The sequence below is a fragment of the Diadema antillarum genome, unplaced genomic scaffold, assembly GCF_040938485.1.
Source record: "Diadema antillarum isolate AM-2024a unplaced genomic scaffold, OU_Dant_1.0 seq00001377_RagTag, whole genome shotgun sequence".
NCBI classification, from domain to species: Eukaryota; Metazoa; Echinodermata; class Echinoidea; order Diadematoida; family Diadematidae; genus Diadema; species Diadema antillarum.
In genome coordinates, this window is record NW_027272137.1 from 1,127,442 (window position 1) to 1,140,000 (window position 12,559).

Consider the following 12,559-nt stretch of genomic DNA (forward strand, 5'->3'; position numbering starts at 1 on the left):
GAATTCGATAAAGTGATAAGACTCTATAGGCCTATATGTCAGGAGAAAATCAAGGTATTGGAAGAAATCGCCATTTTCCGCTGAATTCCGAAGATTGCCGATGAGTGTCGATACTACCCGAACGACTTGCAAACGGGTGAACAATATTTCAAGATGGCGCTGCCCATGACAGAAAGGAAAATGTCGGTCTCCTCCTTTTGCGAGGCAAACTCCCAAATTCCAGAATGGTTACGCTCCGAACATCTGACGGGTGTAAGTGTTTTGCAAAGAAATTTTTATTGTGCACGCACTAGCAATTCATGTAACATGTTTGGCAAAATTCTGAGGATATTTCATCCACCTCCGAATTCTGTAATAATGACTGTCATTTATTATCATGGTATGGTATGACGGTTTTATGTGAGGCCAATTTCCGTCACGGAATTACGGTTTAACTTACTTCTTCTTCTGCAGTTGGATTAATAATAGTCACAGTCCTTGCCTACATTTCATGTAATTTTTCTTGTAATCAAAATGGAAAATTCAAAGCCGTGGAACTCCATAAATATGCAGCCAACTAACGTTAGTTCTAACGTTAAAGTTATATAGAAAATTTCTAGAACATAGTTTTCTAACCTTGCCGTGTCATGGTGTAATAACGTTAACCTGTGCTAGCTGTGTCACAGTATTGTTAGATCATCCAAGGAGGTTTAAGAGTTGGAGTTCCAACTGGCTGTAATTATTCAAACAGTTGTCAGATTTCTGTTGATGTACAAAAGAATTTCACAGGTGCTTTTGTGCCTTTGATGATCGATGTTCGAAGCCGCCGTCTTGCTGAGTAATCTGAAGTCTGTAAGATTCATTTTGAATGTTAACATAATATTGGCCATATTCTGCTTATATATTTATTAAATGAAATGAAATTTCACTTAACGTTAATGATAAAGCATGTAAAACAAAAATCAATCCCGTGCAGAAATTTGTGCAAAAGTGTAAATCAGAGCTGTATCATGTGAAAATGTTTAAAACTGTACCATCCTGGAAAGCCGGTTTTATCACTTTTCCGCTTAATTCCGACAAATAAAACTGACCTGGAATAATCTTCAAATATAATTCTTTATTGATAGATATATCAGATTAATCCCGGGTATGCCCAGTTGAGTAATTTTCATCTGTATTTCAGCATTTTTTGCGCAATTTCTATTCGCACGTCCTCGTGTCTGTACCACCTACCTTGTATAAGAAGGGAAAGCGAAAAGTAATTGCCATCACAAAGACATATATGGGCATTTCCACGGTAACTCACGTTACATTTTGAACACAAAATTAGGTCGTTGAGATCAATATCCTTAAAACCTAATTAGTGATATGAGTTACTATACATATGTGAATGAGTATCATGCACCTCCATCCTACCTCACAGCAACATTACATCCACAGACTCTTATGAGAACTATGAGAAAAAACACTACAAATGTCGGTAACTCACGTTACATAATTTGGACATGCAAAAATTTGGCATGTCTTATATTCAAAAGTTTCCTCAAACAAGAAACAGAGAGTCTTTAAAGTCTATTGTGTCAAAGTCATGGACTAACAACATACATCACCGAGTATGGTAAAAATTCAAATTGTCTTACATTCTCAAGGTATCGTCATGTGAAGCGGTAACTCACGTTACGGTAACTCACGTTACAGTTTGTCCACATGATCACAAGACGATTTTTTGTCTTAATAATCCAAAGAAAACTTACCAAGACAACTTTTTTTCACAAACAAACTCCATGAATAAAGAATCTAAATTGGTTTGAACATTGATCTGACAGTAATTAATCCCATTTTATCCATGAGATTACCAAAAGGCAGGAAACTTTACATTTAGAATACCAACTTGAAGATAAATTTCATTTTTAATTGAGTCGTTTTCCAAGCTTTCATTTGTACTGAGACAAAAATTGTATCCAACAAAATGATATGAAACCAAGTCTATTTCATTAAATTACACTCTTTTCCAGTTAACAAATGCATCAGAAATTGAGGATTAATTGAGAATTTGATTTGATTTTTTTTTTTTTTTACTAGATTTAAATGGATTTCAGGCTATCTAGATAAAACAAGTCATCCATAAACTAATCCATTTAATACACTGAGTCACGAGACTAGAGACCTGTACATGTAGTCTGTGGAGAGTTTTAAGGTTCAGAAATGAATATTTCAATAAATCTTTTAAGTTTTAAACAATGCAATTTATATTTCAATTATTTGATAATTGTTTGAATTACTCAATAATCAATTGTTTGTATGTTTGATTTGTTTACAAATTCTTATACTAAACTGGTACAGAAATTAGACTTGAATTACAGAAACTGCAGATAAATTTTAGTTATCTGCCACCAGTATTGATCAGTTTAATAAAACATGTTCATAAATGTTTAAGCCTTAAAAAACAATGGCTTTGGTCTATGAAATGTCAAGTACATTATTTGTAGCCATTATTTAAATTGTACATACATGTAAAAAGTATACCAGTATTTTCTAGAGTAATCAAGCAGACTGAAGCAGTAAATCCCGATGAAAAACATGAATAGTAAATATTTTGTGATCAGGAGGCTAACTATTAATATCACAAAATGTTGATAGTTTGCTTTAAGGTATACATGACTGTCCAGCTCTTAAAGAAAATGTCTGATAATGAGGTTCACATTCAACAAGTTTTTGGTAATAGATCAGCATGTAAAGTAAATTATAGTAAACATGGAAAAGTTTCATTGTAGGATTTTGCAACAATATAGCTAAAACCTCAAGAGTAGAATAGTATAAAACAAATAAGCGTGTCAAATTCACAATGTTCAGTTCTCAAAAATCTCAGAAAAAACAGCGGGAAACGAGCTCCAATCTTGAAATTCTGTTCATACATGTAAATGTTTCAGCCTCATAAACAACAGCTTTGGTGTATACAGGTAGGTATAAACTATGAAATGTCAATTAGTAATCTCTTGAATTACAAAAACAAGAACTTTTAAAGAGTAATCATGCAGTGATTATCCCAATCAGGAGGCTATTAATAGTTATCACAACATTTTGATCATTTGCTGGAACAAGGTCCATGCAGCTTTAGAAGAAATGTCTTTTAACAACTTTCGTAACAGATCAGTATACATGCACTGTAATATTAAATAGTAAATATGGAACCTGTTGAAGCACATGTGATGAACATGTGTAATTAATACATTGTACATGTAGACCAGTTGCTTTGGTGATAGAGAGAGACCAAGAGAATAACAATCTACTGGAAATTGAATCTTAATACAAGAGTTCAGTAATCATGTACTCATTGGTTACTTACAATCACAACCTTCATATCATTTCTTGGTATTAAAGAAAAATTATGTCGGTAACTCACGTTACATTGTGGTAACTCACGTTACATGGTAACTCACGTTACAATTTTAAGACCTCTGTTATGAGAATTTGAAGCAAAGACTATAAGTCCCATCATATTTCTTGGATGTGTGCTGCATAGTTATTTGATAATCCAAAATACCATGTCTCAGTTGGGCATAGTAAAATTGCTAGGTTAAAAAGTTCATGTTTCGGTAACTCACGTTACAGCAGCTTCTCGAGATATGATAGAGCACGCTGGTGTCCGAAGTACATATCTTATATCGAGGTCTCCACTTTATTTACTGCTAGATTAATATATTTTTGATTTGTAAAACCAAACAAAGTTTGATTTGAGCCTCAAATATAAAAAATAATCACAAAGAGCAACAAAAATGCATTTTTAGGGATTTTTAAGTCAGAAAATGCTTTCTGCTTTCAAAAGGTATAAAAATGCACAAAAGGGAACTTTTCTTAAAGGTAAAGTTGGTTTCACACACTTCAAACTATGGCTAACAAAGTGAGATTATCAGTTGTCCTGAAATATGCGGGTAAAATTTTGGTGGTCATGTCGCACAACTCACGGAAATGCCCCTATCTTCCTTAGAAAGTGGCTGGTGATTATGCAATGAGACACAAGTCAATTGCCTTCCTATCTGCATGGCAGATCCTGTTTGGCACATGCTTCAAATATTTTTGAGCGGCGGCATCGAACATCTAGCAAAGGAAATAAGACAGTTGTGACTCCATTCTCTTGAACCTCCTTGGATCATCTAACGGTTAACACTTAACGTGGTTAGGCCGGGCCAGGGTATGTAATTTACCAGTGGCAGTAGAACATCTAGGTCTATTCGGTCAGCTACAGGTATTCGGTCACTTACAAAATTTTTGTATCACTTGCCACCAGCCAGTAAGTTCAACTGTCACAACACACGCAAATCACATCAATTCACATACTTGCACACTCATTCACAACAGGAAACTCCCTTAGTTAGCCCCCTCCAAATATCCATCCAAAATCCCAAATCTTACTGTCAAAAATGCAGAATCGGTGCTACTTTCCAAAAGCGTGCGCGGATTGAGCCCAGTTTTAAGATGCAATTTTGCGCCAACAAGGTAGCGCGCGGCGCATTTTTCAGTGGACTACTGCTAACGGAACATGTCATCTTTTTTTTTTTTTATCCCACAGTTAGGCCACACTAAAGATAATGTCCCATGATTTCTTAAAAATCAAACATTAAAATTTTGCAAAAAACCTAAAAAGCCTAACCTTGCTTGCGATACGCACGGATGCACGTACTCACTTTTGGGTGGCCGTCCCAAAAGGAACTCTTGCCCACAGTCACCAGTAGGAGGAATCCTTACTATGCCAGTCCTCTTTTGATATTAAGATTTTGTACATAGATACAAAAATCTTTACATTTTGTTAAGGAAGTCATACTTTTTTTTTTTAACAGCACGCGTGACACAAATGGATTAAATTATAGAATTATAATGAAGGCCATCATCCGAGATATATCATAATTTTGGTATCAAAAGAAAGCTCTTCAGTTGCTCTTCAAATAGGGAAAATAATTTAGAAAAAAAAAATCCTTCTACATTTGTAGATATGGTTAAATATTCCGAGGGATGGTACAAACTGGACCCCTGCAGCAAACTGATGCACCAACTGTACAATGTGCAATGTATATGACCTTGTTGAATTTCCACAAGTGAATTAGGTCAATCACTCTGGTTTAAGGCTGCTCATAAGAGCACTTGTGTGGATGAATGTGTAGGACATGTAACTTCTTCTTCTTCTTCTTCTTCTTCTTCTCCTTATTCTTCTTCTTTGTGTGCATAAGATTCGCCTAGGATGCAGAATGTAATAGTAGAATAAACTCTACCTTCAAGACAAAAAAGAAATATAAAAAGATTTCAGAACATGACAGCTATCACAAAAGTGTAGGCGTATGTAGTCAACCACATTGCAATGCAGTACCTCAAGTGAGCTTGGTTTGATAATGTGCTTTAGTGGAAATGCTAGTATACAACACTTTTTTGCTTGGACATCATCTGTTGTCATATTCACTGTAATGTCTCACTTCTCTTGTGTGTGTCTTTCATATAGACCACCATTATGGCCGTGGAGTTTGACGGTGGGGTGGTGATTGGAGCAGATTCGAGAACTACCACAGGGTAAAGATGATATTAAATTCTTATGTGACAATAACCAGTCCTCTTAAAAAATGTATCCTAGATTACATCAATTAAACTTGGTGTTTTCTCCCAAGTGCTCAGTGGCTTTGCTCTTGATAAACAACTTACAAATGAATGTATATCTTTTGTCTTCAGTAGTAAGTAGGGAAATATTTTTGGTTGAATGACTGTGACTGCGAGCCTGGAGAAATGTTTAATGTTGATTTAAAATTTCAAACTTGATTTTTGGTTTATTGCAATTTTGTAAATTGACAATATCTGTAGAGTCCTTTTATTCTGGAAATGCAGAAGTAAAACTATAACCACAATCAAGTGAAGCTTTTTTTAGTGTATGCATTCATTGTGAAATGATAGGCACCACAGTCACATGTCTAAGGTTATTTGTTGTGGGTCCCATGACATAAAATATTGCTAAAATACCAACTTCTTGTGGCCACAGCCAGTCAGGAAGCAGAATTCTCGTCATTACCATGACACTTTCCATGACAGCAAAAGTTGCTGTCATAGCAAATTTATACAATTGGTGTAATATAGAATGGGGCCCTTGTCGTGAATGTATACCTAAAGTTGAAAATCTGCATAGCTTGAGATTTGCCATCTACATGTAACAGAGATTTATAGACATGAAAACTTGACCTAACACTGCAATGCCGTAGTCATGTCTCCTTTTGTCAAACCAATTTGTCTTGCCTGGTAAAGAGTACACTGTGTTATATTGAGCTAATATAAGCATACAAACGTGCAAGTTTACTGAAACCGTGGCAGCAAAGAGAGGAGCAAATTTATTGTATCTATTTTTTCTTTTTTTAAAGCTTGAAATGGCAATTGATCAAGTTATGTAAATAGCAGCATATTCTTTAGGACTGTGACATCCAGCAAAGAGTTTTCACTTGATGAGGTCAGTTGATGACAGTCTTTGTAAGATGCCACATGGAAAAAAAACCAAATGAATAAAAAAAATGATGCTTTAATCCTGTGGGTCATGCTGCATGATTAAACAGTGAATGTCACTGTACTCTGGTTACTCCTCTCAAGTCACAAACACACAGATGATTCTCCATGAAGCCACTTGTACTTTCAGGTCGTATGTAGCCAATCGTGTGACAGACAAGCTGACCAAGGTTCATGACAGAATTTACTGCTGTCGTTCAGGGTCAGCAGCAGACACTCAAGCCATTGCTGACATTGTGTCCTACCTGCTGGAGTTTCACAGGTGAGCCTCATTTAGGTTCTATAAACACTCTTTTGACATTGGATGTATGGTAAGGTACTTGTGCCTTACAGTTGGACACTTTACAAGGGCATGATGAATACTGCTCCACAATACCTATCCCGCCTGCTAACCACCCCCACAGTCTCCAGATATCATCTCCGTTCACAGAACGACAAAACATTACTTAAAATTCCACAAGCAAACACCAAGGCAGTCGAACACACATTCTCATATGCCTGTTTCATTATCTAGAACACTTTACCACAACAAATCTGCTCGTGTGTTACAGAACCAACTTTCAAAAGGAAACTCAAGATTAAACTGTTCGAATTGAGTTTTATGCACATTTTTGATGGTATGTTGTAAAAGTGCTCTGATTAGGTTTCTGTTAAAGTGTTTTTAAAGTTCAAGAAACAGTTACTGTTGTTTTGTTATATTATTATTATTATTATTATTATTACATTATTATTATACAGTAGAGTCGGTAGGAATTTCTGAATACATATGTTATAGTGGTATTATGAGTGTTGTACTTTAATCTATATTGTGTCGTAAAACATAAACATTGTTTTTAATGGTTGGTACCCCTGAAAAGGACGGAAACCAATGTTAGATGTTTATCATCTTATACATTGCTTGCTTTTGTTGATAATAAAACCTTTCTATTGCCCACCTACATGGTAGTCTAATGGTTGAAGCCAGATACGTTGCTCACATCAATGAGGAATACTATTCTCTGAGGGAAATGTGGTTCAGAGACCTCCTGATGTTCATGTTTATATAGGTCTACAGAGAGTTTTAACATGCTAAGGGGTGAAAGGCATCTATTCATACAGCTTGTCTCAGAAATATTTGGTAATTTTTTTCATATAAAAGTGGGAAATATTGATATATCATAACACCAGACCTGCTTGTAATTAGTCCTTTGCTATATTAGCTTCTACTGTCAATATTGTAACATGGAATTCAGTCCCCACCATTTTTTGTCCCCGCCGAACGAGTTCGAGCAGGGGACTATGAAACGGGCTCGGTACGTGTGTGTGTCCGTCCGTCCGTGTGTCCGTCCGTGCGTCCGTCCGTGCGTCCGTCCGTGTGTCCGTCCGTGTGTCCGTCCGTGTGTCCGTGTGTGCGTCCGTGTGTGATCAAAATCTTCAATTTGCTACTTCTCTGCCATTTATGAGCCAATTTTGATTCTGTTTGCTTTATATGATAGCACTACATGGGAGCTTTGAAACTTCTACACAGAATTTCAGTCGTGACCTTTGACCTTGACCTTTGACCTATATTGTACATTTTGCTACAAAATGCTACTCCTTCGCCATTTCTAACCCGATTTCGATTCCGTTTGCTTTATGTGATGGCACTAGGTGAGGGCTTCAAAACTTCTACACAGAATTTTGACCTTTGCCTTCTTTGACCTTTGACCTTGATTTTTGACCTATATTGTACATTTTGCTACAAAATGCTACTCCTTCGCCATTTCTAACCCGATTTCGATTCCGTTTGCTTTATGTGATGGCACTAGGTGAGGGCTTCAAAACTTCTACACAGAATTTTGACCTTTGCCTTCTTTGACCTTTGACCTTGATTTTTGACCTGTATTGTACATTGGCTACAAAATGCTACTCCTTCGCCATTTCTAACCTGATTTCGATTCCGTTTGCTTTATGTGATGGCACTAGGTGAGGGCTTCAAAACTTTACACAGAATTTTGACCTTTGCCTTCTTTGACCTTTGACCTTGATTTTTGACCTGTATTGTACATTGGCTATAAAATGCTACTCCTTCGCCATTTCTAACCCGATTTCGATTCCGTTTGCTTTATGTGATGGCACTAGGTGAGGGCTTCAAAACTTTTACACAGAATTTTGACCTTTGACTTCTTTGACCTTTGACCTTGATTTTTTACCTATATTGCACATTTTGCTTCAAAATGCTACTTCCGGCGGGGACATATATTACGCACCGCGTAATTTCTACTTTTCCTTGTTCTTCATTTCACCAGTATCAACCAGAATGAGCCACCTCTTGTGCACACGGCTGCCAACCTGTTCAGAAATCGTTGCTATGACTACCGAGACCAACTCGTCGCTGGCATCATTGTAGGGGGATGGGACAAAGAAAAAGGTGGACAGGTGAGAAGGAAGAAGGATTTACTCTTCCAGTGCCCAAAGATCTGGTAGTCATTTTAAAAGTAAACATTGATCATGCAGAATTGTAGATGAGGCAAATACTAGTATGAAAGTATTAGAAAGTTCTCGTAGCATAACTTTCCATGAGCATGAGGTCTTTAGTTGGAATGTGATGGAAGCATCACTGCCTGGTGATAGAAACAAGTAATCTTGGTTTTTGCCAGCTACTACTAAAATATCTCAACGGAAGAATTTCATGAATTTGAATAAATTACGCAGCACCCGCTGCATGCTATACGGATTAGAACCAACACTTGCTGTTGGGCGGAAGCTTGGTGGTCTAGTGGAGATGACGCCTGTCCGGAGATCAGGAGGTTGTAAATTCAAATCCTGCTCGAGTATGTACGCCCATGATTTCTTTTATCATGGCTACTACTAAAACACTCATCAATTCAGTGCTTATTTACATTGGTGTAGGCCAATTTGTCAATCATTTGCAATAGCATTAGCACTAGCAGTAAACTTGAAATGGCCTGTTGTAGCATCACTCTCAGCCCTAATTGTGGTGTGATATGAACATAAATGTGTTTTTTGTAATTATGATATTGCAGAAATAAGTTTCTGTGTATGTTTAAGTTTCTGTGTATGTTTCTGTTCTTCTTGTCCGATAGGTATACTCTGTGCCTATTGGGGGTATGTTTGTTAGACAACCTGTAGCCATTGGTGGATCAGGTAGTACTTACATCTATGGCTATGTGGATGGTAACTACAAAGAAGGCATGCCAAAGGAGGAATGTGTGAAGTTTGTTGCAAACGGTAAGTCTCAGTTTTCTTTTGTTTTGCAGCTTATCTTAGATATGGCTGGTGTACAGCCAGTATTTGTTTTCTTGTGAATTGTGGTTTTCAATATTTTATTTTTTTTTACCATATTATACTTAAAACCAATGGAATTTTCATGCTACACATTTCCCTTTCAACACTTCCTATTTTTCCAATCTGGGCATTTTCTATGAAAAATTAATTTGTGAAACTGTCTTTACATTTTCTGTGTAGATTATTCCAGTCCTGTAACATCACAGATTATTGTAGCTTTCTTACCCAGTGATGACTTCATGGATTTAACCAAAACAATAAGAAACCATAGTCTTGGAACAGATTATTTGATATTCCTCAAACTTCCATGGTGTGTTCTAATCTTTTGGCATTCACTGAATCCAAATTCCCCTTTGATAGGAATACATACTGGTGATTACCTAAAAATTGTGTGTACTGTCTTGAAATATCACCTTAACTGTACCTGTGTGTTTGGAATTTCATTTTTTTTTTCTCTATCTTTTGACTCTTATTACCTCTGATATCTTTCAGTATCTTACTCATCAGAAAAGTGATGGCATGTTATGCAGCTAATTGTGATATTTCTTGAACGATCTTTGATCACGTTTTCTTTTGTCTTTTCATCAAGACTAAAAACAAGCATATCATTCTGCAAAAGAGCTGTGCAGATTCCTTCCAGGGATAAACTTATTGCAAATGCCCATTATCCAGTTATCCCAATATTTACATAGCCTTATTGTCATGTAGTGTTGTATTTCAACGAATTTACAATGCTGGAAGAAAGAATTGAACTGAATTGAATTGAATTGAATTGAATTGAATTGGCTTTTGACTCTTATTACCTCTGATATCTTTCAGTATCTCACTCATCAGAAAACTGAATTGAATTGAATTGAATTGAATTGAATTGAAATGAATTGAATTGAATTGAATGGAATTGAATTGAATTGAATTGAATTGTCTGTTATGCTGTTTTCCTGGGAATGCAAAGCTATGAGTTGAAGGGATTTTGACATCTTGTGAAATGAGTCATTCTAGCCGAGAAAATGAATTCATAATGACATCCATGAACTCTAGAATGAATTAAAAAAAAGAAAAAAAAAAACCTTAGGTGGAAAGACATCATGGACAGGATGCTTCCAAAGTGAAGATTTGATCAGGTTTAGAGTTCAGAATCCCCTCAATGGCTCAAACAAGTATCTTCAGACTGTTTGTTGTCAGTAGCATACCGTAGACTGTCTGTGAGATTGCATTAGAAATGCTCTACATTTACCAATGGTAATTTCCAAGGTGACATTTTGTCATTATCTGAATACCCAGAAACAAATTGTCAAAATTAAGGAAAACATCAAATCATGCACCAAACATGATTTATAAGTGTACATTTGTACATCCTAAATACTGGTCACACATGGGAGTAATTTGTAAAAATGCTGCAACTGTTAGTATACTTCTTGTCAGGAAAATTTCTAAAAATTAGACAAGGATTGTTTGAACTTATCATGCTTTACCAGTACCCATTATATCTTGTCTTTCTTTCCAGCTCTTGCCTTGGCAATGCTTCGAGATGGTTCAAGTGGTGGTATCATTCGCCTGGCTGTCATTGACAAAGATGGTGTTGAAAGAAAAACAATCCTTGGAAATGAATTGCCTCGTTTCTATGAAGGTTAAAACTGTCTGTTCTAGGAAAAGGTCATAACAATATTTTGTTCACATTTTTTTTCTCTGCCTTCAACCATCCAAAACTTTTGTCACACCATTCCATGTAATTTGTATGAAGTACTTCATTCCATATCATCTTCAACCATCCAAACCTTTGATTTCTGTCATTGCAATGATATCAGGACAGTGCACCAATACTGATTAAACTTCTACTTTTACTTTTCGCTGTGTGTCTCTTTCATAAGATGATAGCAAAATTGTATTCAGAATGTGACAGAGTCCTGTGGATTTAATAGTAATTGAAGTAGACTTAAAATCAATGTGAGATTACTGATCCATTGTTTTCTTGACAGAGAATGTCATTGATGAAACAGAGATAATCACAGAATGGGGCAATCCAAGTTATCAAATCAGGCTTCAAAATAAAATATTGCAGACCTTGGCTTATTTCTTTAATTCCGTAGCCATGTGCTTTATTCATGGAATGGTGTGACAAGTTTGTTGGTGTGTTGTACGTGGTTAAACTTATGTGAAGTTGTAATTATGACAGATTTTTGTAAAAAAATCTTCAAACATTAAATTAGAAAGTCAAGCAATTACATGTAGATTACCTAATGGTAAGAAAACAATTTGTTCTTGTATAAAATATCTCATGCATACACTCTGTATAGTATTTCACTTCAAAGTTGGCCATCAAGCCATTCTAAAACAGTTTTCTGACATTCCTCTAACACAGCTCTAATATTTGGTAGGACTAGATTAATACACTCATGTCACACCATTGATATCTGTGGAGACTTCAAAATGGATAGAACTCACCAGAGCTGACTTTCAATCAGGAGTTAATATCAATCTTTGTCAGGCTTTATTTAGAGCTTTGACTCAGTCAAGTTCTCCCTTTGTATAAGGTTGACTTCAAATTAGGTCAGGGATGATGTCCATGCTATTTGTCAGAGAAATATTTTATTCACAACTTCCCTGGTTTAGATTATATTGTAGGAACATTGACTGAATCCCTCTAATTATGTGTTTTTTTTCTCTTTTTTTTTTAGTCACACACAGGTTCTGCCTTCATCATTGCTGTTGTTGCGTTATGTGCATAAGTGAATGAGAAGTCATATGTCCTTAGCTACCGTAATACTTTTGCAGTGTTTAAATA

The 12,559-nt window shown here is 36.0% G+C and overlaps 1 protein-coding gene across 1 annotated transcript; it reads left to right on the forward strand.

The window, feature by feature from the left end:
• The first annotated feature begins 128 nt into the window (after window positions 1-128).
• LOC139708859 (proteasome subunit beta type-6-like) lies at window positions 129-12,444 on the forward strand. Its single transcript, XM_071620817.1, has 6 exons — window positions 129-252; window positions 5,471-5,538; window positions 6,641-6,772; window positions 8,778-8,907; window positions 9,576-9,720; window positions 11,282-12,444. Exons 1-6 carry the CDS (start codon window positions 154-156, stop codon window positions 11,407-11,409), a joined length of 702 nt encoding a protein of 233 aa, XP_071476918.1. The 5' UTR covers window positions 129-153; the 3' UTR covers window positions 11,410-12,444.
• Window positions 12,445-12,559: the final 115 nt, after the last annotated feature.